Source organism: Desmodus rotundus, chromosome 12, assembly GCF_022682495.2.
Source record: "Desmodus rotundus isolate HL8 chromosome 12, HLdesRot8A.1, whole genome shotgun sequence".
Taxonomy (NCBI): Eukaryota; Metazoa; Chordata; class Mammalia; order Chiroptera; family Phyllostomidae; genus Desmodus; species Desmodus rotundus.
Genome location: NC_071398.1, coordinates 16,570,623 through 16,595,881, shown reverse-complemented (window position 1 = coordinate 16,595,881; position 25,259 = coordinate 16,570,623). Strand labels below are relative to the sequence as shown.

The following is a 25,259-nucleotide window of genomic DNA, read 5'->3' as shown; positions in this document are numbered from 1 at the left end:
GGGGGCTTGAAAGAACCTCAAAGGTAATATCCACTCCATCACAGCTTATGGTCAGAAGAAACTCAAGTTGGCAATTAAGTTACTGGCCCATAGTCGCCTGGTAAACCAGTGACAGCACCACACTAGAGCCATGATGTGACTTCGAGTAGAGAGAAAAACTGGATTGTCAAGACGAGAACTTTCGATTTCATCAAGCCTTGGAGAATCGTTGTATTTTACACTTTTGCTCTGTTCAATATAGCTAATGTTCCCTTATTAATCCTAATTATTTGATGTATACAACGTATGTTCCACTCCGTACCTCCTATGTTCTTGCCTCCACATCTTTGCTCAGCTCAGTCCACCTCCCTGAAGGCCCTGCCCCCACTGCAGCCCAGGAGGATCCCCTTTGCAGAGCCCACAGCCCCTGTGGGCTCAGCTAAGACACACAGCCCCTGCGACATCTGCTGTGTTGGTTGGTACCTGGCTGATGGTGTCTTTTCGGCTTTCTTTTCCTGAAACAGATTATAGGGCAGATGCCTACTTTTATACTTCTTTATGTGGTCCATAGTGCTTAGCAAAATGGCATTCGACAAATATTTGTTCAATAAATACTCATTCAATAATCCTAGTAATGTAGCAAAAGATATTTAAAAGAAAACCACCTCACATCTGGGTAACTCTACCATTTATAAAGCAGTTTTGTTTTAAAACTTTTAATTTTGGAATAATTTTAGATTTATAGAAAAGTTAAAAAGATAGCATGTCCTTCACCCGGTTTCCCCTAATATTGCTACCTTACTTGACATAGCACATTTGTCAAAGCTAAAAAAATTAACATCAGTACATTACTATTAACTAAACTCCAGACTTTATTTGGATTTCACCAGCTTTTCCACTAATGTCATTTTACCATACCAAGATCCAGTCCAGGATCTGTGTTGCTTTTAGCAAGTTCATTTTCATTAGTTCATTTATCCTCCCAATAGCCCCATGAAGAAGATATTATTCCGGTTTTACTGAAGACAAAACTGAGGCTTACAGAGGCACCATTCAGAAAGGTGCCATGAAGTCAGCAAGAAGCATAACTAGCGCTCAAATCCAGAACACCATGAAGTGAAAACAATGGAAGAGGTGGAGGAGGAAAGAAATGAAAATGACTTAGATAGCTGTCCCGTGCAGTAAGAAAAGCTGGCTACCAAGATGAGAGAGGAAACGGGGTAAGTAGGTAAAATGGCAGCTGAATGGCCTCTGGTTTCTGCAACGAGGGGTATTTCACAAGGTTCCCTCTGTGGTGTTTGTTGGTTAAACATTCTAACTTCATGAATCAGGTATTCATTCAGACTAAGACTCTAATGTGTTAGTTACAGTCAGCCAAAAAGAGATCAGGAATTGAAAATTCTTTTTCTTAGTCCTAGACATGCTGCCAACTTGCTGTGTGTTCCAAGATCTTTAGGTCCATTTGATGTAGGACTGTCTTTTCAGCATCCCCACTTAGGCAAGGAGAAGGTGGTAGCCAACGATGAAAGCTTTTTAAACTGAAGATCAGCTCATAACATACACTCCACAGTAAAGCAGTCAATATCTCTCATCTGAACACAAGTGAAGCACCTCCAATACAACTGATCACTCAGCTCTTTACAAGAGCAACCAATAGTAGAATAAACTAAAACAAATAGATGGAAAACAAAAAACAAAAAACCCTAAGAATGGACAATGCCATTTCATGTTAACTGATGGGAAAGTTCAATCCTTCCCTGGTCAATATATAGACTCTGGCCATTTCCATTTGTATTCTACCACGCTTCAAAGAATTCACAGTCTGAAATTTGTTTTGAAAATGTGTAACTATCAAAGAAAATCATGGAGAAAATTTAATAAGGCCAAATTAGCCCTTCCAGACATTAGAAAAACATGCTATAACACATCAATAATCAAAATCACATGACACTGGCTCCAAAGTGGAAATAAAATAAATGGAATGTGTAAAGAGTCCAGAAATGAATTTTCACTGCATGTAAGGATGTGGTAAAGTGATAAACACTAAGTAAAACCACAGTGAGAAAAGAAAACTATTTAATTAGTGTTTATTGGACAATAGGACCCTGATATAGAGAAAAATTAATTTAACCCAGCCCTCATTATATTTCTATATATAGAGATATAGATATACCACTATAAATTCCAGTGGGACAGTTATTTTTTAACATCATGAAAAAAAGTAAAACAATAAAGTATTTATTCCATTTATAGACAAGAGAGACTCTTTTCACTACGGAAGCAAAAGGTAAAATTAAAAACAATAAAAATGTTTACACACAATGATTTTTAAAATTGTTAACTTTCTATGAAAGCCATAAAGATGAGATAAAAGGTAAAACAATGATATAGGGGAAAACTTATCATAATAAATATAACAGATAAAGCATGTGACCTAGATACTTCATGTCCATTAGGATGGCTATTATCAAAAAATGGAAAAAAAACAAGAACTGGCAAGGCGGAGAACTGGAACCCTCATTCACTGCTGTTGGGAATGTAAACGCAGCTGCTCTGGAAAACGTTTCAGAGCTTCTCGGAAAGTTAAAACACCGAATTATCATATGACCTATCAACTCTACTCCTGGTTGCTGAGCCAAAAGAATTGAAGCCTGGACTCAGACGCATACCTGTACACCCTTGTCACAGCAGCCAAGAGGTGGGCGCAATCCAAATGTCCATCAACAGGTGAGTGACTAAATAAAATGTAGTATGTACACAAATGGAATATTATTCAGTCTTGAAAAGAAACGAAATTCTGATACATGCTGCAACATGGATCAATCTTGGAAACATTGTTAAGTGAAATAAGCCAGAGACAAAAGGACAAATCATTCCACGTATACTATGAAGCACCTAGAATAAGCAAATGCAGACACATAAAGTGGAATAGAGGTTACCAGGAGCTGGGGCTGGGGCTTAGGAGGAAAGGAGAATGTTATTGTTTAAAGGGTGCAGAGTTTCAGCTTGGGATGATGAAGGAAGTTCTGGAAATGGATAGTGATGAAGTTGCACAACATTGTGAATGTGCTTAATGCTACTGAACTGTACACTCAAAAATGGTTTAAATGGTACATTTTATGTTATGTATATTTTACCGCAATTTGTAAAAAGCAAGTGAACAACAACAAAAAAAACCTTGAACCTAGGATAAATAAATAAACTCCCAAATCCCCAAAGGATAATGAAACACTATGAAAAAAGTCACACAAGAGACAAGAAACAGTCAAGCAACTAAAAATTGAAAAAATGCATGGAGGTTAAACAATGAGGTAGCACTTAATACCTGTTGGCAAATATATAAACCAGTATTTACAAAGTCGCAGAAAAAAATAAACCTCCCTACCACCTGAGGGAAATTTTACACTGCCTTGTGACAGGACTGCTTCAGATGTTTCAGAAAACCATCTGATAATATACAACAACCCCATTTAAAAAATTCATATCCTTTGATTCAAGAACTTCATTCAAGAAGAAACAAAGCTATGTGCATAGATGTCTACATCAGGATTTTGTTTTACAACTGGGAAATAACTCTAGAATTGAGGGATAGTTAAAGGAAGTATGATGTATTAACTGTGAAACAGTATGAGGCCACTAAGAAGGGGTAAACAGAAAGAGCATGGATACATGGAAGCATGTATAAAAAAACCCAGCGAATAAAAGGAAATCTATCCATGATGCATAATTATAACCATATGAAATTATTTATAAAGATAAAAACTGTTGATTGAGAGGTACTTATCCTAGGCACCATGCGAGGCACTCTTCATATTTTATATAATTTATTCCAATAACAACCTATGAGATACTTATACATCTTGTCCTAATTTTATCAAGGAGAAAACTAAGGCCCAGGAAGGACCTGGGCCGTGTGCACATAGCACAGGAGCAATCAGAATCTGACTCAGCCCGTGTGACTCCCGACCTATGTGCATGGAAATCACATTTAAGGGAGTCAATGAGAGATGTAATTTTTTTGGATAAAGTTTTAAATAAAAAATGAAAAAGTAAATCATTTCACACAAGTCTCAATGAAGTGCTATACCATTAGTCTATTTCTCGATTCCACCACTTCTAAAACCTAGAAATATTATATTTATATAGACAGGCTGCCATTCACTTTCATTTTATAAAAAAAATGGTTACCTTACAGTTGTGACAACACAAAAAAACCACCTGGAACGCAGCTCCGTTTTTCCCCAAATGTCTTTTTCATGCATAACTGCAGAGCACGGCCAAAGGGCTTGCTCAATAAATCTCGGATGTCTGTGGAAACATTTCCTGGAGGCACAGCTCACTACCACCACCATTTTGGAACTGGTCCTCACAGTTCTAAGAGCACCGTGTCGAAGGATGGAGCGTTCATCTCCTCAAAAACCCTTCTGCTCTTGTGCTGCCACAGCAGGGGCTCCTGCCTGCTCCCCAAAGGAAAGGAGAGGTCTTTCTGTACCCCTTGGATAGACATTAAAGAGCCTACAAAGTCCAGGCTGGCTGGGAGGCAAAGGTGAGCTGTCATCACAGCAGAAAGGAGAGAGGAGAGAGAGGAGAGCAGCCAAGAACTTAGTATTTTAACAGGCAGAAATCCCTTAAATGCAGTGTCTGTCCTTCACAGATGGGTTTGGGGAACAGTCTGGGCATTCAGATGCACCACCAGAAAACATTTCCTAGGTGGTTTGGGGTTATGGATATTTGGCTTTCTGAAGACATGGCTGGCCCTTGCCTCCTCTGCTGAAACACAATGTTCCTGGAGATAAGGGCAATACGCAAAGGTACCTAAAAATAAATGTCAGGGAAATACACATCTGTGTAAACGTCAAGAGTGACTCAAAGATCACCACCATATATAGTCAATTTACCAACAGTTTCCATAGGAAAAGCAGAGGTGGCTGAGAGAAACCAGTATGCCCTGAGGAACAAAGTGGTTGGTGTACGGCCAAGGCTCCAGGAAACAGTTGATTCCAAAGGGCCAGTTCCCCTTCCCCGTTTGCAAACACTGGCCCTCCCTGGCGAGCGACTTATTTTTCTAAGGGAAGCCTGTATACTGGAACTCCAGAGCTGCACAGGATTTTTCAGTAACACGGCCCACGGCCACCACCTTGCCATCCCCTTCACACAGGTGGGAACAGCCACACTCTGACTGGATGGTTCCAGCACTCAGACACGGGGTGGCATGGTGGCATGGGAGTGCCAGGTGGGCTGAGACGGCTCCCCCAGCTCATCCTCATCCTCAGGGCTCAGAGCGAGCTAGTTAAGCCAATTCCTTCAGGCAGGTCCCCAGCTCCGGGGAGAAAGTCAGGCCCCATGCGTGCAGTGAGCCATGCAGGACACAGGCCACAGCACAGCTAAGCACCACGAGCCATCAGAGGGCACTGCAGCCCTCGTACAGTGCTGCCAGGGAACTGAGTCACTAAAAAGTAACCCGGTGGATTTCTCCTACTCAAGTCGGTCACACAAAGGGCATTAACAAGGCCATGACAACGGTTATGTGAAGAAGCCATGCTGCCCCGGATCACCCATCCTTCACGTCACACCTCTGCCATCACAAGCATCTATAAAATTATTTCAAGTGTCACATACCAAGTGAAACACTGACAGTTTATCAAAGCCACATCCACGTCCCTTCCCAACTGCCCCAAATTAAGACAAAAATACCAAATGACTAACATTCACTAAAGATCTGATCGTTTAAGACACTTAGAAAAATGAAGTCTTTTTATTTTTTTCCATTTCAATCCACCACTGACCTGATGAGACGGAAGGAAAGCATTATAAAAAATGAACTGTTTTGAAATAGGCCCTTCCTTTCCTACTTACAAGGAAGCAGAGCCAGTCTATGGGGATGTTGCGGTCCGTCTCTCCTCCAATGGCACAAACACCCTCACTGGAACCCCCAGTGACGGTGTGGCTTTGCCCCTGGTCAGCATCCCGCCCACCAACAGTGCTGCCACTTTCTCCACTTGGCTCCTAGCAACTAGACTCAGTTTTCTTTCTCCCTAAATCTGATCACTCCTTAAATTAAGGAAAGAAAAAAAAAATGTATCATGTATAAGATATCCTATCTCAATGAAATCCAGTGTTGATAAGACAATGACTATAAAGATCAGTATCTTTTATTTCTGTGCAGAGGAATACTTTAGAGTCAAGTGGAGATGAACCTCAGCTATACAGAGTATGCCAGAGATAAAGGAAGATGTGTCAATGGAAAGATGGATGGATTCAAATTCATCTTAGTATTGGAGTCTTCTCTCACCCGCCTACCATTCTGACATAGACAGAATCCTGACTCCCTATGAAAACAGGTTAGAGGCCTTTTATTCAGTCTGGGCTGGCATTCCAGGCTGTCACTCACCTGTGCCGTTGGCCAAGCCACTGTGGCTTGGGTTCTTGATGGGCTGGCGGTGCCGGTTGCTAGTACCAGGGCTTCGCTCACTGGTTGCTGTGGTTGTTCTGGCTGAAACACCTGAATGTCTGTGCGTCCTGGGGGTTCAAAGTATAAAGCAGACATATATAAGTCACTGTGGGGAAAAAAAAGAGGGATAACCCACCTAAGTAACCGTATTCCCTCCCTTGTTAGTTATTGGAAGCAAGATCTTCAACAGCCCCTGTAGTCTTTGACTTAGCAGACACTGGCTCCAAAGAGAGAGACCCAGGTAAGCATCCTTCTTGGTAAAAGCCCAGAAGGCAACTTTGGGTAAACTTTTCCACTTGAAGTAAACAAATCCAGAGTGAATTGCTCCCACATCTGAAATAACTGGCAAAATATCCCGAGACCATCACATTATTTTTATTGGGCTCGAATGTAAGAAATAAACAAGAATCCCTGTACTACTTGACAGGGTACAAATGACATATTTCTCCTGTTACGCAAAGCCCAGACTTATCCAAATCCATTTTCTCTATAGTTAGAAAGATGCTTCCCGTCGGAATAGAAGTCAAGGGACATTAGACAACCTCAGCTAGTGCATACGTGGACATATCTTATCCAGAAAAGATGACCCCACAGCCCATCCAAGTAAACGAGAGACAATGTGGAAAAGGATCGAATCGCAAGGGCAGAGGTGGGATCTAACAACAGCGAACCCATCTGACATCTTCAGAAAACACGAGGCAGGAAGTGTTCTCACTTTCCTGTTGTGACGACTTCATTCCTCAGTGACAGTGCCTAAGCTTCCTCGCTTTTCAGTTCAGCAGTTTTGTCAAAGGAGGTTACTCTGCCGCTTAGTCATTATATAATACTTTACAACAGTGAGATGATTTAAAGAGTATCCAAGGATGTTAATTGTGGGGAGGAGGGGGTGGGCGGAGATAGAAAAGGGTATGGGGGGATAAATGGTGATAGAAAAAAATTAATTAATTTTAAAAATATATCAATAGTATCCAGTAAAGAAAAGACAACCCCTCTCCAGGCAGAGGTACAAAGGTCCAGAGAACTATCTAAACCATGTGACATGGAGCAGTGAGAACACTATTAACAATAAATGTAATAACAATGACCATGGAAGTATATACTGTGCATTGAGCTGCAACATTACATTTCAGGTACCTGTGGTTATGGACAAACCCATGATTATGTCCAGCTGGGGTGTGTTGTGCATTTTACAAATATCTCATTTAACATGGCAACCCTAGAAGTAGCTTATTATTATAATGCCCATATTGCAGACAGGAAAACAGACACAGAAAAGTCCTGTAGAAAGTAAGCAATCAAGAAGAGACTCAAACCCTGGATGGTATGGCTCAGTTGGTTGAATGCCGGTCTATGAACTGAAAGGTCATAGGTTTGATGCCCAGTCAGGGCATATGACTGGGTTGCCAGTGAGGTCCCCTGGTTGGGGACATGCAAGAGGCAACCAATCGATGTTTCCCTTGCACATCCATGTATCTCTCCTTCTTTCTCCCTTTCTTCCCCTCTCTATAAAATAAATAAATTTTTTTAAAAAGACAAGACTCAAATTCAGGTACTTTAAGGTCAATATACCAAGCTCTCTGGTTGCAGCCTGGGGTGGGAGGCTCAGACTTTAGCTGAGCTCCTCCCGGGTGGTTCTTTCACTAGTCACTCAGCCAATGGAGAGAGATGAAGAGCTCTAACACAAAGTTCCCCATGCTGGGAGGTGCTGTGCCAGCCAGAACACCTCTGCTGGCTGGACTCTAGCCCTGTGTGCTGGGACAAGCCTGCAGCACAACAAACTCGAAGGCCCCTAGGGGAAGAAGTACCTCCACCAACTACCATCTCTAGCACAAGAAACAAATTCTTCCAACAAGATGGGCATAAGCCAAAGTGTTAACAGTGATTATCTTTGGGTGTTAAAAACGCAGATGCCTTTAGCTTTTCCTTTGGTGCTTTTCTAAATTTTTCTAGTGTTCTTCATTAAGCTTGAAAAAAGAAAAGGTTTTCTTGGGCCCACACAACCGAGAGAGAGAGAGAGAGAGAGAGAGAGAGAGAGAGAGAGAGAGAGAGAGAGAGAGAGAGAGAGAGGGAGGGAGAGAAGAGGAAGAAGAAGAAGAAAAAGGAAGAGGATTAGTAGGAGGGGGAGAAGAAGAAGAAACCTAACACACCCTGGAGCCCTTCTTACCTAAAGACTGTTGTGGCAGTTAAAAATGGATAGAGAGAGCGCAGCTGAGCTATGGAAATAAAGGTTTAATTTGGACTCTCTTTTTCCATCTTATTTTTCCCTGAGCTAATTTCATAAATCAAAAGCTGTCAACCACACCTCAGTCAAGAAAAATATTTCAAAGTCCTCACTTCATGGGAAGAAATGTTAGTATTGAGCCTTCTACCGCAACTCCTCATCGAAAGCTGAATGGGTGTAGATGAGTTCCAAAGGGAAGCTCAGGCTTTAGCCACTAGTGAATGTGTGTCTATGTGTCGAGGGCAGAGAGCTTGAGAGAGATAAAATTGGTTAATGGAAGGTTTACTTTAGCCAAGAATCCCCTTAAAAGGACAAAAAAGCCTCTCTGATTTGGTACTCTCAGTCCACGGTGGAGGGCTGTGTTCCTGAAGGAGCAACAGGCCGCGTGGGCAGCATGGAAAATGCAGCATCAATGCTGTCACTCACGAGGCTCTGACAAGCCCATGATTATGTCCAGTTGCCAGGCTCTGTGTCCCCCAGCAGAGCAGCTGGGCATGACAACAGGGTGGGTTCCATTACTCTCCTGGCTCCTCCCTCTCTTCCCTGAAAGGGTGTGCGGTCAGAGTTGAGAGAGAATACTTTCAGAAATGTTTAACCACTAATGACAGCAGCTTACCCTGAATGACAGGCTGGAGCAGAGCCGGGCTTAGCCCATAAACCAGGGGCAGCTGGGACCACTTTGCATGAACTACCGCTTCCCTGCCTGTGGCCCACTGCCACCCCCGCTCCCCTCACCACCACACACACACACACACACACACACACACAAACACACACACACACACAGCCTCCTCCCAGACTCTTCCTTTGCCCTAAATCTGGAGCTTCCACTTTTTCCTCTTGAACTACCTTTAAAATAAGACTCTCATAAGGAAGAGAAGGCCTCAGCACTTGAGAAAAATCTTCTCTTTGGCAGTTTCCTCTCTTGGAGAACTCACTCAACCCTCAAAAGATGGGATTGTGTCATGATTAAAAGCTGGCCCAAACACCAAAACCACACACCATAAGCCAAAATAGTATCAGGACAAAAGTGGGGCGATGGGGTGGGGATGAGCTGGGCTCTACCACAGACAGCCTGGCTTCAGCTCTGCCAGTGACTTCAACCTTGGCCCCATCCCTCCACCATGTGGAGGGCGAGGGGTTGGGGGAAGTTATGCAGCCCCAGGGCAGTCAGAAGAAGGTAGAACAGCGAAACTCCACAAATGGTTTCAAGTCATCTAGTTACAGACACTCAGCTCTCTTTACAGCATGCCCTTCTAATACTGGCATGTTCTTACCTAAGTTCCTCCCTAAGAGACTGAGGCCTCCCTAGGCAACACCATCAAGGCCAGGGCCCAAGGTTTTCTCTCCAAGCTCCTCAGAGTGGATCTGATGCAGGTAAGGTCCCCAGGACCAGGATCCAGACTATCCCTGGACATGCAAGTTTTAACATTCACAGTGTTGGCCTCAGTCCTCAGCTGACCCCGACAGCCAGAGCCTTGGATACTTTGGCACATCTTATGTGGCCCTTCACGAAGGCCACTGAATTCCATTCTATCACTATTCTCTCAGCACTAGGCCTAGATCTAGGTCTAGCAACAAAACAGAAATGGTCCCTGACCTCAAGGAGCTTACATATTAGTGGAAATACAGTAACTTGTAATTTTGCTCAGACACAAATTTGCATCACACCCTGCAATGCTGGTGTGTGGGAGCCACTTGGCTAACGAGTGAGCCTGGCACTGTCACCTTACTTTAGCGTTGGTGACCATTGTCACATATGTAATACTTGATGTGGAGTAATTCAACCAACAAACTTTGTTTAGTTAAAAAAAAAGGAAGTCAGTCCTAGCATTGGTAACATAAGTGAAAATGAAGAACCAAAAAAAGTGATGGCTCACAAGCCAGACACAAAATTTTCCATTAAGTTAAAAAGTGAAATTCAAACTGTGGTGGTGACTCAGAATTTGAGATCGGTAAGTCTATCATATCCTTCATGTGAAAATTGATTTTAAAAAATAGTTGGTAGCTTTATCAAAAGTCAAAGCTCCTGCTCTTCCAAAGACATTCCAAAAAATTCATAGTCTGGGAAAAAAATATTTGTAAAATACATACACAATAAAGAACTTATATCTAAAATATATTTTTAAAACCCTCAAAACTCAGTAATATGAAAAAAACAAACCAATATAAAAAAGTAATCAGAAGATTTTAACAGACACTTCAGAAAAGATCTACAAATGGCAAACAAGCGCATGAAGGATGTTCAACATCTCTAGTCATTAGGGAAATGCGAATTAAGACCACAGTGACATACAATTACACACCTATCGGAAGAGCCGAAGAAGGGGAAAACTGCCAGTAACGAGTGCTGACAAGGCGGCAAAGCAACTGGAACTCTCAAACACTGCCGGAAGGAATGCAGCAGGGTGCAGCCCCTTCGGAAAAACATGTCGGCAGTTTTTTATAAAGTGAAACATGCACTTAGCATATAAACTAGCAATCCTACTCCTTGGTATTTACCCAAGAGAAAAGAATACACATGTTTACACGAAACCTATAGGCAAGTGTTTATAGTGATTTTACTCACAATTTCCAAAACTTTAAACAACCCGAAGTCCTTCACATGGTGAATGGACAGAGAGACTGTGGTATATCAAACAGTGGAATGTTATTTTGCAAACAAAAGGAATGAACTACGGATACATGCAACAACATAGATGAATCACAAATGCATTACGCTAAGGGGAAGAAGAATGACACAAAAAGCTATGCAGTATATAAATCGTTCCATTTTTACGACATGTAGGAAGAGGCAAAACTGCAGGAAAAGAAAATAGATCAGTGTTTGCCAGTGGCTGGGGTTAAAAGGAGGGGTTGGCTACAAAGGGGAGCAAGGGAACTTCTAGGGGAGATAAGACTTCCTGTGTCTTGATTTTGGCGGTGGTTACCAGACTATATGCTTTTGTCAAAACTCACAGAACTGTACACAGCAAAAGGTGAATTTTACACTATGTAAATTATACCTCAATAAATCTAACTTAATTTTAAAAAGCAATTTGTGTATTTCAGCGGCCACAAAAGAGTTCATCACATGAACAAACATTTTAAAAGGCAGGTAAGTTATGGTGGTAGAATATGCTTTTTAAAATAACAGAAAACAAGCACCTTTATAAAAATGTAATTCAGGCAATATTCAGGACTCCAGAAACACTCTGTATTAATAATGTAAGGATTCCTCACAAACTGGGGACACATCTCTCCCGAATGTCAAGAATCCATGGCTGACCAGTTACTGGTGACAAGTACATGTCTGCACCTGGTAAAGGAGATCGAGGATACGAAAGGGAGGTTCTTTGACCTCAATTAGGCTCTGTTAGTCTTCGGGCTCAGCAAAAGAAAAGTTTCAGGGTATAACAAGTAATAGTGGGTTTTCCTCCATTAAAAAAAAAAGATGCATGCGTTAAAATAGCCTATTAAACTTAAAACTCTTCTCACATTCCAATGCAGGGATATTTGCCTGGATGACTAGACCCCAGAAGGAGGCTCCCACCCCTCCTCTAAGTCCTCTTAACTGGGCATTGTCTTTTAATAGCAGCATGGAAACAAAACTGAGTGAGGCTGGGCCAGTTTCCAGCAAGACAGAACCAGCAAAAAACAGGCACTTAAAATAGAAGCATGGCGAAGAAATGGGAAGCAGTGATGGGAAAAGAAATAATTTCCACCATTCAGAGAGGCATCAATAAGCAAACCAACTCCCACCTACACCCTCCCCAATTCTTCCTTCTCATTCAAAAGCAGATTAGAAAAAAAATAAATAAGGAGGGGGATAAAAAGAAGAGGTGAAAAGGGAAAGGAGCAATTTTGAGTTAAAATGGGACCATTCTAGTCATTCCAAGGGTAATTTACCGCTCCATTCCCCACCCTACCTCTAGCTGCCAGCCTCAGAAATGACAGGAAAGGTAAAAATAAAACTGCTGCCAAGTCCATTCGCCGTTACACAAAGACAAATGATTTACTTTTGCCCAACCTGGAATACAGAGCAATCCTCTCAACGGTGGCAGCTTTGAGACGAAAAATTCATTTTAAAGAGGGAATATACAATAAAATTTGACTTTTCTAATCTAATTCCAGGTTGCATGTTGGGCTTAATTGAAAAACAATGATCAAATTTGTTTCAGAATCTAGAATTAAAGTTATTTTTACTATTTACATTCATTATGGCATTATATAAAAGTTCAGTCTATAAAAAATTAAACTTAAAAAAAAAGATAAAAGTCACCTTAATAAATGGAATGATATATCACATTCATGGGTTTTTAAAAGGGCAATTAAGTAAAGATGCCAATTGTCCTCCCCCACTCCCTCTCCAAAAAAAAACAACAAAAAGAAAAGAAACAAGTGCTCAAGCAGCCTCCCAGACAAACTACAGAGAGAGCCGAAGTTCAGGGCAAGTGCTCACTGTCACATTCTGCGCCACCGTCCTGGGTGCAGCAGTTGACGACTAGAGGTTCCTTGAATGCAGGTGGCAGCCCATGAATTTATTTGTCCTATAGCCTGAGATGGTACGAGGACATAGGATGCCATCACAGCTTCTGAGACAGTGTCATGGGCCATCAACCTCCTCTGACGTAGTAGCTGGAATCTGTATGGGGCTCCAGCTTATACAGGTGGACAGAAATTATCTCCAAACTTCTTCCTACTGGCATCACATCTTGTGTGAACCTGGGCCAGCTCAGAGCATCCCTGTGCTACAGTCCCAAGCCAGGAAGGATGACAGGGGACCCTGAGGCCCTGAGGATGACAGATATTAGGGCAGGTACAGGGGATGACAGTATACGCGACGTTATTTCTAAGTGTTCTGACACAGCAAGTCACAAAGGCAGGAGAGAGGTAAGCTCCAAAAAGAAAATGTTCCATGGATATTCCTCAAGACATCCCTCTAAACTCCTCCTGAGGAAAACCTGAGCGTTTGCTGATCCACTCTCACGGCATACCCTTGTCCGGACTCTTCGCCCAGCTGGCTCCTCACCCAAAACATGCTCCAGCTGTCCCTCATTTCCCAGGCCACGGTCAATTCCTGTGCATCCTCTCACATAGTATTCCAATCTTTCCCTTTATAGCAATTCTGTTTGTAATTATTTATTTGTTTTGTGTATTGGTTTAATGTCTGTCTCCAATAAGGTCCATGAGAGCAGGGACCGTGCCTGTTTTGTGTACCTTCATGGAACCAGCACCCAGCAGTGCCTGGCCCCCTAGTAGGCATATAAAAATATTTCCTGAATGAATAAAAGAAGCAAGGAACCAAGTTCAAAAGCACTTTTGAACCTTAATTTTTAGTACCTCCTATGTTACTTACAATCCAGTCACCACCCCATCTCCCTCGAACCCTTTAAAGAATGAAATCCATGCCACAGGATGTAATCTCTGATCTACCAGTTACTGGCAGGTGTCATAGCTACTGTCTTCCAAAAAGGTGAGCCCTAAGCATCACATGAAAATATTCTGTAGTAACAGGGCCTAGAAATAAAAATAAATAAAATTTTTATTAGACTCATTTTGTGCCCATGTGCTCAATACTAAAATTGCAAGACACTCTCCAAATCCAACCAAATGGGTTTTGTGTTGTTTCTGTTCTAGCTGTAATTTTCAGGCGCCCTCTAACAGTAGAGACTAGGCAAGTGATTAAGCATGGGAATTACGAGAGAGCTCTTCTGTGGTGGGCAGAATTTCTTAGATGACCCTCCTCCCAAAGATACTCTACCCTAGTACCTAAAACCAGAGAATGTGACAAAATGTCACACATTTGATTATGTTACATTACGTTACGTCACATCACGTCACGTTTATGGCGCCACTGACCTCAAGAAAGGGAGATCGGCCAGACAAGCCTGATCTAATTACAAAATCTCTTAAAAGCAGAGTGCTTTCTCCAGCAGATGTCGAATGTAGAGGGCAGATGAGAAAATCAGAAAAATTTGAAGCAAGAGGGAGATTTGCCGCACCTTTCTGGCTTGAAGACTGAGGGGGCACATGAAAAAAATGTGAGTGGCCTTAAGGAACTAAGAGAGGTCCTGATTGACAGTCAGCAAGGGCATGGGACCTCAGTCCCACAACCACAAGTAACTGAATTCAGCCAATGACCTGAATGAGCTTTGAAGCAAATTCTTCCTTAGAGTTTTCAGATGAGCAAGCAGTCCTGCCATCACCTTGATTTTGGCCTCATGAGACCCTAAGTAGATAATCCAGCTGGCCACATAGTGCTGGACACCTGACCTACAGAACTATGAGCTAGTTAATGGTATTGTTTTAAGCCCTAAGTGTGTGGTGATTTGTTACACATCAACAGAAAACTAATATATCCTTTCAAACAAATGTCAACTTCCCCAGAAGATATCAACTCTCCAATATATGGTTAGGTAATAGCCACAGCCTTTTGATTCTTGCTGACAGCCAACCTCACTCTCACTAGAGGGCCTTATAAAGTCAGGGCCTTGCCCCACAGAATTGGTGTCCCTCCCACAGGGACAGCCTTTCTGTGATCCAAACGTCCTTTACAAGACACATTTCTAAAACTCAACAATCACTTGAGAATTGGAACAACTACGTAGGAGTAAGATATTGCTGTTCTTAGGGGGTAACAGTCTTTTCTGATAGAGGTCAGGTACACAGACTTGACTCATTCTTTTTCAAACAAGATGTAGGGGGGACACGGCAACTTATCTCCAAGTCCAGTGTTTACCTTAAAAGCTGCACAGATTTGAAAAGAATAGTCCATGAAAAGAGCTCAATGTGGAAATATCAATCATGAAGAAAAAAAAAACAGATGAAACAGAGAGACTGAACAGGCAGTGGGAACCTACCATGTTCTCGGTGGTTAGGCTGAGCCTTGGAAAGCACCAGGCAGTCCTCATAAAAAGTCTCCCTACTCCCTGGGTCCCTGAGACCATCGCTTCTCAAGAGGAGGGGTGCCAAGGAGTGTAGACCCACCACAAAGGTCTGGCAAATGAGGAGCATCAACACAAGGCTCTTTCATCTCAACAAATATTCATTGAGTTGCTACTTCGAGCAGTGAGGAACTATTTTAGGCCCTGCTGGGGACACAAAGATGAGTAAGGCACAGGTGCCTTTAACGTGGTGTTTGTGAACTCAGCACCACCCCCCTGTGTCCAACCCCCAAAAAAGTAAATAGAAGAGAAATAAGTAACTCCTCAACTCATTATTCTTTTCTAAGTGGTATAATTTGGTTTCAAATAAAGCTTTTTTTACCCTTTAACCTTTTAAGGTAAAACTAAAAACACACACACAAAAGAACAAAACCAACCTGGCCCTATTCTCCCCTTCTCCTTCACAATATAAAAGTTATTCACATACTCTGGTTTCTCTTCAGATCGTATAAATCTTTCGCCTTTTTAAAAGTTATTCACACCATACTCTACTCTAGGTTTTCACTAATATCATTTAAAATTTTTTGTATGTACATAGACATGCTATAAAACTAAGAGTGAAGTCAAACAGACAACCTTCATACAGCAACCAGTATATAATTCTTGTTCTCTTTACACCATTAGATACAGAATTTTACACTCCATTATCAAACAAACAGCGAGCCAAAGAAAACTTCAGCTCATCAAGACAGAGAAAAGGCAGGCCAAACACAGGCTTAACACAGAAAGTCAGCCTGGAGATGTGAAACAAAGAACACAAGACAAGAAAATGTAAGGCAAGAGGATGAGGACAACTGCAAAGGTATCAAAAATCACGAGGAACATAAATGGACTAACCGTGATGATGTAAAGATAGAAATTATCATATTGGTTTCTTAAATATCCAGTTAAATGCTGTTGCAAGCAACACCATCTAAAATACAAGGACCAAAAAGGTTGAAACTTAATGGATGGGGAAAAAATATGCCAATCATACACAAAACAAAAGAAAGTTGAGGTAGCTATGCTGATGTCAAAACAGATTTTTTTAAGAATGATTTCTAAAATTCAGGTATAATTGACATATAGTAAAATCACCCTTTTTAACAGTGCAGTTTAATGAGTTTTAACAAATGTATACAATCACACTACCACCACCACAATCAAGACAGAGAACATTTCCATTGCCCCAAGTATTTCTCGGTTCCCTTTTGCAGTTAATTACTTCTCTCAATTCCCAGCAACTGCTGACTGGATTTCTGTCCCTGTATTTTGCCTTTTCCAGAATGTCATATAAATGGAATCATACAGAGTGTAGCCTTGTGTGTCTGACTTCTTGCACTTAGCATAATGCCTTTGAGCATCACCCATGTTGTTGTAGGTCATTTATTTTTATTGCTCAGACCAAATACATGTTAAGAGAAAAAGCACTAAAAAAAAAAGAAAGAAAGAAAGAAAAGAGGATCATGAATAGGGATAAAAAGTTCAATCTGCCCATAAGACATATCTCACATTTGCACTGTGGAACCAATTAAATAACCTTGAAATACAGCAGAAATTCATAGATATGATCTGGCCCTACACATTACTGCCTTCATCTCCTACTTTCCCATCACTCCCTCCACTCCAGCTAAACAGGCATCCCTACTATTCCTTCAACTCCGAAGGCATGCTCCCGTCTTAGTCCCTTTTAACAGCCATTCTCTGTCCAAAGATTCTTCCCCCAGATAGCCTCATGGCTAAATCCCTCACCTTCTTCAAATTTTTACTTAAAGGTCACCTTCTTAATAACACCTCTCTTGACTGCCCTATTTAATACTACATTCTGTTGTTATATGGTACATTCATATCTATTTTTGCATGGATCAAATTTATGTTTTAAATAATAAAAATCAATAAAACCAGAAGAAACAGAAACACTCTAGGATTCTGCATTACTATAGAAGACAAGGCACAGAATGTTCCAGAAAGAACTAGTCCACAAGGTTAAATCTGCAGATAGATCGGGTAGGCCTTTGAGACTGTAATTATGGCAGAATGGTACAGGTGAATGCCATCGTGAGGCAAACTGATACATAAGTGGAAATAAGAATGGGAGGCCCACCAAAATTAGACAAATATTTTCAAAAAGTTAAGGGTACATAATAACTTCAGAAAACCCTGTGACATATGATATATAAAGTAATATAAATTATTTCAGTTCTGTGACAGTTTTTAAATAATGCAAAATCTAAACATAGAATTGTTTGTGTTTTAAAGGGATCATTCTATTTAGGCTATTGAGTATGCCATCAAAAATACAGTCACTAAATCAAACTCCTATTCTCCACCTCCACACCCCTGCCGGTTTCAAGAAGAGTCACTGATTGCCAACAGAATCCTAAATGAGAAGTCTGACCTCATCAAATCAAACCACAGCTACAAACACCATGGGTTAGGCAACCCTTTTCCCAGCCACCCATATCTGTCCAAAGCATTTGCTACCAGCTCTGTCCCGGTCCTCCATCATCACACACCCAAGCTGACCAAGCTCCCATAATTAAAAAGTCATTTCTCCAAGACCCATACTCTTTTTATTTGGTTCTCCCTAAATTCTTTCCCGTTCAATCACAATTTTCCAGGACTGAGAGGTCCTGGAACCCAGATACAGATCTGGCTAATGTAGAAACAGCACAATTGTGGTGACCCTTCTATTGGTCCCATTGTTCAATGTCAGGAATACACTTTGTTTTGCTCTGTATCTCCTAAGTTTGGTTTTCATTCCTTCTCCTATGGATACACTCAGAGAATCGATCTGTCCTGGGGGGCACACAGAACCATTGTTCCATGGAGCCTGCTAAACACCAATCCCAACCATTACAGGGGATGCCATTTTCAAGTGACAGCTTCATACGCTCCTTCATTCCTCTATTTCTCAGTCCAAGAGCCTAGGAGTCCCCACTATTCATCTTCATTCTTCACCTTGTCTCATTAGTCAGTCACCTAGTCCTGCTCAATGATTATACCTCCTAGGTATTTCTGTCTCCTCTCAGTTCTGCCACTGCCCAAGGCTAGTCATCAACTCCTACCCTACCAGTTCCTACAAAAGTCCTCTTATTGGTCCCTGATTCTAGTCTCAACCTTCGCTGTGTCAGACATTCCCACCCTCTTCTATTCCACATGACTCCCTTCTCCTGCCCACCCACTGTAAGAGGCTAGAAGACTCTCCAACTCCCCTGCAGGTGGGCTCTGCAAGTGATTTAGGCTGCAACAATGAGAATCTCTTCCAGGAGACTTGGAAGCAGAAGGCAGGCAGAAACCATTCTTCTTGTGGAGGTGACGACTACAGGGGCTCTGGCAGACCCTATGCTTCACTGCCTGAATACCGGCCTCCCGCATGCAAACTGGTCATAGGGGCAGGAGCAGCTTCCTGACACCTGATCGCAACTGCAGGGCTGTGACCTTGAAACCAAGGATGGAGAAGGACTCAACTCTCTTCCTGCAGTTCACCCAATGACTTTATAAATACCCAATTCCCCATATTAAATCCCTTTCTGTTCAAAATACCTAGAGTGATTTCTGTTTTCTACAATGAACCCTAACTGATACAGCTTCCAATTCATCCATCAGATACTTTCCAGAATAATCTACCACAGAAACAGCACATCATGCCCTTGCTCAAAACTCAGCAGCTCCCTGTCCCCCCCACCAAAAAAAAATCAGAATTCCTCAGTAAAACATAAAAGGCCCTTTGTAAACGGGTCTTATCTTCTTACCATCTCCTACAGCAGAACTCAGCAAACTTTCTGTAAAGGGCCAGATAGCAAGGCTTTGCAGGCCACACAGTCTCTCTCACCACTGCTTACCTCTGCCATTATAGCATGGAAGTGGCCATAGACAATATGTAAATGAATGAGTATCGCTGTATTCAAATGAAATTTAATCTATAAAACCAGGTGGTCAGGAGAATAAGAAGACAAGCCACAGATCATTACAAAAGACACACATGATAAAGCAGCATCACCCAAACTATACAAAGAACTCATAAAACTCAACAATAAGAAAAGGAACAATTTTTTGTCCAATTTAAAAGTTGAACAAAAGACCTGAACAGATACCTCACCAAAGAACGCATATGGTTGACACAAATTAGCCTATGAAAAGATGCCCCATGTCACACGTCATCAGGAAAATGCAAATTAAAAAAGCAATGAGACCACTACACACTAGTTAGAATGGCCAAAATCCAAACACTGAAAAAACCAAATGCTGGTGAGGATGTGGAGAAACGGGAATCTCAGTCATTCCTGGTGAACACAAAATGCTACAACTACTTTGGAACACAGCTTGGCAGTTTCTTACAAAACTAAACATACTCTTACCATACGATCCAGCAATTGCTCTCCTTGGTATTTACCCAAAGGAGTTGAAAACAGGTCCACAGAAAAACCGGCAAACAAATGCTTATAGCAGCCTTGTTCATAAATGCCAAAACTCAAGCAGCCAAGGTGTTCTTCAATAGGTGAATGGATAAACAAGGGTACATCCAGACAATGGAATATTCTTCAGCACTAAAGAGAAATGAGCTATCAAGTCATGAAAAGACATGGAGGGAACTTAAACACATATTATTAAGTGAAAGAAGCCAATCTGAGCTATGTACTTAATAATTCCAATCAAATGACATTCTAGGAAAAGCAAAACTATGGAGGCTTTAAAAGGAGCAGTGGTTGCCAGGAGTTGAGGAAGGAAGGATAAACAGTCTGAGCACAGCTGATTTTCAGGGCAGGGAAACGACTCTGCATGACATTCTAATGGTAGGAAATGTCGTATAAATTCGTCAAAACCCATAGAGTATGCAACACCCAGAGTGAACCACAATGTAAACTAAGGACTTTGGGGGATAATAATGCGCCAATGTAAGTTCATCGACTGCAACAAACGTGCCACTCCAGTGCAGTAGAATCATAGCAGGGGATGTTGTGTGGGGCGAGGGGGTATATGGGAAATGTCTGTACATTCCGCACAATTTTGCTTGAATCTAACACTGTTCTTTAAAAAAGAAACAAACCAAAACTCAGGTAGCAATCTGGATTTGGCCTATGAACCACAGTTTGTAACAGCTCTCACCTAGAATATCTGATATATCAACATTACCAAATACCAGTATTTCCTCAGATATACCAAGGTCTTTTATCCTGCCTTGCTTTTGCCCATACCATACCCTCTGCCTGGAGTGACTTCCCTTACTCCACTTCATTGGTCTGTAAAATCCTACAAAGTATAGCTCAGACATATGAGTTCTTCCACAAATCCCCAGGTGGATTTAGGTAAACTTCCCACTATCTTCCTCTTACAGGTACACTCACCACCACTGTGGGGTCTATCACCCTAAACTTTAATAGTCACCTATGTATCTATCTCCTACCGGATGCCATAGTCCTTGATGTGAGGGACCATTTTAATCTTTTTCTTACTGCACCCTAGCACAGGCCTGGCATGTGGGTTTGTGGAATGAATACCGCCCTCAACTGCAGATTTCTGTCTGTCTTTCTCAGAGTTCATAAAAAGTTCCTCACGAGCTTTCTGGCACACACCACACCTCTCTTGGCTCATAGGAAGAAATGACCAGACTTCTGGCCAAGATGGAGGAGTAGGTAAACACACTTTGCCTCTGCACTCAACTACAGTAAAAACTACAAATAGACTACAGAACAATTTCACTCAGATTCGTGAGAAAATCAAGCTGTATGGAGGTCTGAAAACCAAGGATTTAAAGAAGCCACATTCATTCAGACAGGTAGGAGGGGTGGAGGTGCAGAGAGGCATGAGGAGGCGGCAGAACAGGCAATCCCACATTCATGTGTGGAGGATAAAAATCAGGAGGATACCTTGGGAGTGAATAATCCCAGCCCTATAGCAGACCACCCAGCCCAGGCTTGCAGCACCAGGAATATGAGTCCCCATAATTTCAGGCTGCAAAAACTAGTTGGGATTTTTTGAAGAAACAGCAGGATTCTCAAGAGACTTCTCTTTAAGGGCCCACAACGGACTTTAGACTTATGTGGACCCATGCCGTCTGGGATTCAGTGCCAGGGCAACAGCTGGAAGGGCACAAATGGCATACAAGGAGAAGGGGAGAAAGTGAACTGACTGGCAAGGGGGTGAGTGCCCAGGAGACGGCTTCCTCTTGAGCAATCTCCAGAGGCCAGGCAGCGGCATTGTCCCCTCTCTGAGCCCTCTCACACACAGAGCCAAAAGTGGTAAAATAGTTGCCCCACCCAAGTGACTACCTAAGGCTCCTCCCCACACGATTTACAGGTGCCTTTTCTACAACAGGCCATGGACTCTTACTAAGACAGGGAGTCAAAGCAGCTCTACCTAATACACAGAAACAGACACAGGAAGGCTGCCAAATTGAGGAGATAAAGAAATATAGCCCAAATGAAAGAACAAAACAAAACTACAAGAAAAGGACTAAATGAAATGGAGATAAAGAACCTATCAGATGCAGAGCTCAAAAGAGGTTGTCAGGATGCTCAAAGAAATCATTGGATAATGCAACAGCAGAAAAAAAGACCCAGGCAGAAATGAAGGTTCCATTAAGTGAAATAAAGCAATATCCACATGGAACCAACAGTGGAGGGGATGAAGCTGAGATTCAAATCAATAATTTGGAACAAAAGGAAGAAAAAAATCATTCAATCAGAACAGCAAGAAGAAAAAAGAACTAAAAAAAAAAAAACAAACCCAAGAATAGAAGAAGCCCCTAGGAAATCTCCAAATGTACCAACATCCAAATCATAGGGTTGACAGAAGGAGAAGAGGAAGAGCAAGAAATTGAAAACTATTTGAAAAAATAATGAAAGAAAACTTCTCTAATTTAGTGAAGAAAATAGACGTACATAGAAGTCCAGGAAGCACATACAGTCCCAAACAAGTTGGACTCAAAGAGGACCACAGCAAGACACATCATAATTAAAATGCCAAAGGTTACAAATAAAGAGAGAATCTTAAAAGCAGGAAGAGAAAAGCAGATAGTTACCTACATAGGAGTTCCCATAAGACCGTCAGCTGATTTCTCAATAGAAACTTTGCAGGCTGAGGAGACTGGCAAGAAGTATTCAAAGTGATGAAAAGCAACGATCTACATCCAAGATTACTCTATCCAGCAAAGCTATCATTTAGAATGGAAGGGCAGATAAAGTACTTCCCAGACAAGGTAAAACTAAGCCATCATCACCAAGTACATTATTATATGAAATGTTAAAGGGAACTATACAAGAAAAAGAGGATAAAAACTGTGAATGTTAAAACAGCAACAAATGCACAACTATCAAAACTGAATCTGAAGAACCAACTAAGCAAACAAGCAGAGCAGGAACAGAATCATAGATATGGAGATCACAGGGAGGGTTATCAGCTGGGAGGGGGTGGGGGAGAATGGGGGAAAAAGTGCTGGGGTTAAGAAGTACAAATTGACAGGTACAAAATAGACAGGGGATGTTAAGAACAGTATAAGAAATGTAGAAGTCAAAGAATTTATATGCATGTCCCACAGGCATGAACTAAGGGAGGGGATTGCTGGAGGGAACAGGGGTACCAGGCGAAGGAAGGCAAAGGGGGAAAAACTGGGACAACTATAATAGCATAATCACTGAAATACATTAAAAAAAATAAAGTATATGATTGTCTTAAGAAGCACTATGCTGTATGCCTGAAATTGATACAAAATAATATTGAATGTAAACTATAATTGAAAAATAACATTTAAAAAAACCTGGAAAAAAGTGACCAGTAAACACCTATGAAGTAAACAGATCTGAATAAACAAATGTATAATAGTAGAATGTATAATTTCAAATAGTAAAAGTTAATAAATTAGCACCTAAAGGAATGTATAATTAATCTGCATGATTACTTTTCAATATCTGACTCTGAGAATGCAGTAGGGCTCTTGTCCACCGTCTCAACCCTATTCCACAGAAGCCAACTGCTCAAAGAGAGTGCTGTGAGCTCCTTGTGAGCAGGGACTGTGTCTTAGTTATCACTGAATGAATAAATGATTCACACTTTCTCCTTTCATTACCCCTTCCCCAACAATTGCAACGGGGCTCTCATAGCCAGACTTTAAGTAAAAGCTGTTGGGTACAAGGCCGAATGGAAACTGTAAAGGTGCTCAATTGAGTTTCATGCTGACAGGGTGACATCTGCAAATAACTGCAGCTCCAAATCAAGTAGCCTTTAGTCATCTTAACTGAGGGAGTCATTGGCGGCCAACAATCACTGAGAGTGGCCCAGTGCCCGAAGGCTCAGTTCCCGTCCCTCCTTCCCTGTTAGTTTTGCTTCCCAATACCCCTTGGCCCTCCCAGGACTCCCAGCAGTGTTCCCAGCAGAATCACGCCCTGTTGAGTTTATTTTTCTTTCCTTTCTGGGCTAGGCTGTCTGCAGACACAGCTGATGAGCTATTTAGAGCTCACTAGAGACCGTGGGGCTTTATAAGACTCCGAGATTATACCTCTATTAAATCTTCAGAGGTCTTGAATGCCAAGGCAAGAGAGTCAATAAATTTGATATGTTTTCATCAAAGCAAGATAAAAAGGAAAGGAGGGAAGAAGGGTGAATGAAAACTCTCTCATAAGAGGTTTGAAATTTTTACATGTTAACAAAATCACAGGGTCGCGGGGGTGGCGGGGCTTATTAAAACACAGATTCTGACCAAACACTGGCCAACACTCAGAGCTGATGGTAAATGTAGACAAATTTAAGACCTCCAGCCCTTCACCAAACACACATGCACACACACATATACTCTTATAGAAAATAATTTAAATACATACAGAAAAATTAATCACTTAAGTTCCTACATACAGCTTCTTTACCTAGATCCCTTTCACAGTTTTCAGACCTTTTAATGAAAAACTTTATGAACCTAGAAGCAAATTCAATGCTTTCCTCTACTTTTTTGTATCATTTCCCCATATGACTTTGGAAAATCTACCGTGATTCTAGACTGAGAACCTAGTTACTCAAGTCTAAAGAAATCTCTAAGGCTGAGCTTGGAGGAGCAGCGTAGCTAGAAGACAGTCCTACGGGTTCCACCTGTTAGTTGATTTCACCTTCACTCTCTGCTTTCACATAAATAGCTGGGGATGAGGAAAAAATCACAGGTGACGAAGAATCAACACACAACAGAGGGACTCAAGACATCCTGGCTTTCCGCTCTTCGGTCTGGAATTTCACAACTATTTCTAACCAGAAGAGTAACTCTGAACAGAGCTGCCAGCACCAGTGTGGATACCCTCTGCTGGGCTCTCTTCCCCTCCACGTACACCCTACTGTTAGCTTTCCTAATTCTTGAGTGAGCTGCCTCAACTAATCCCTAAGGTCTGTACTGAACAATGGACAATGCATAACAGTCTCTGCAAACTTGCACCCCGCTCTCCCCTCAGTATGTCCCTCTCCACTGATTTTCTCTCTCTGAGCTCCCCCAGCACTGGCAGTTTTATTTGCCTGATTTGTATACATCCTGTGTATACAACACGTGCATGGCTGTGGAAAGTGCTTCAGGCAAGCCCCGTACAACGTATGCACCATACCAGGCACACATTATTAGATCTTCAAATCCTGGATTGACTTAGGCGTGGTTCCCAAAGCCAGCCCTCATTCCAGCAACATAAAATAAGCACAGGGGGATTATAAAAGGGTGTGGGAGGTACTCCCC

At 41.7% G+C, this 25,259-nt stretch overlaps 1 protein-coding gene across 2 annotated transcripts in view; it reads right to left on the bottom strand.

The window, feature by feature from the left end:
• The window catches only part of WWP2 (WW domain containing E3 ubiquitin protein ligase 2), a 148,239-nt gene that overhangs the window by 47,812 nt on the left and 75,168 nt on the right, over positions 1–25,259 (bottom strand). For both annotated transcript variants that reach the window (XM_024556137.4, XM_024556138.4), the window contains exon 7: positions 6,371–6,498. In XM_024556137.4, coding sequence (XP_024411905.1) covers positions 6,371–6,498 — 128 coding nt within the window. The remainder of the gene's footprint in view (positions 1–6,370; positions 6,499–25,259) is intronic.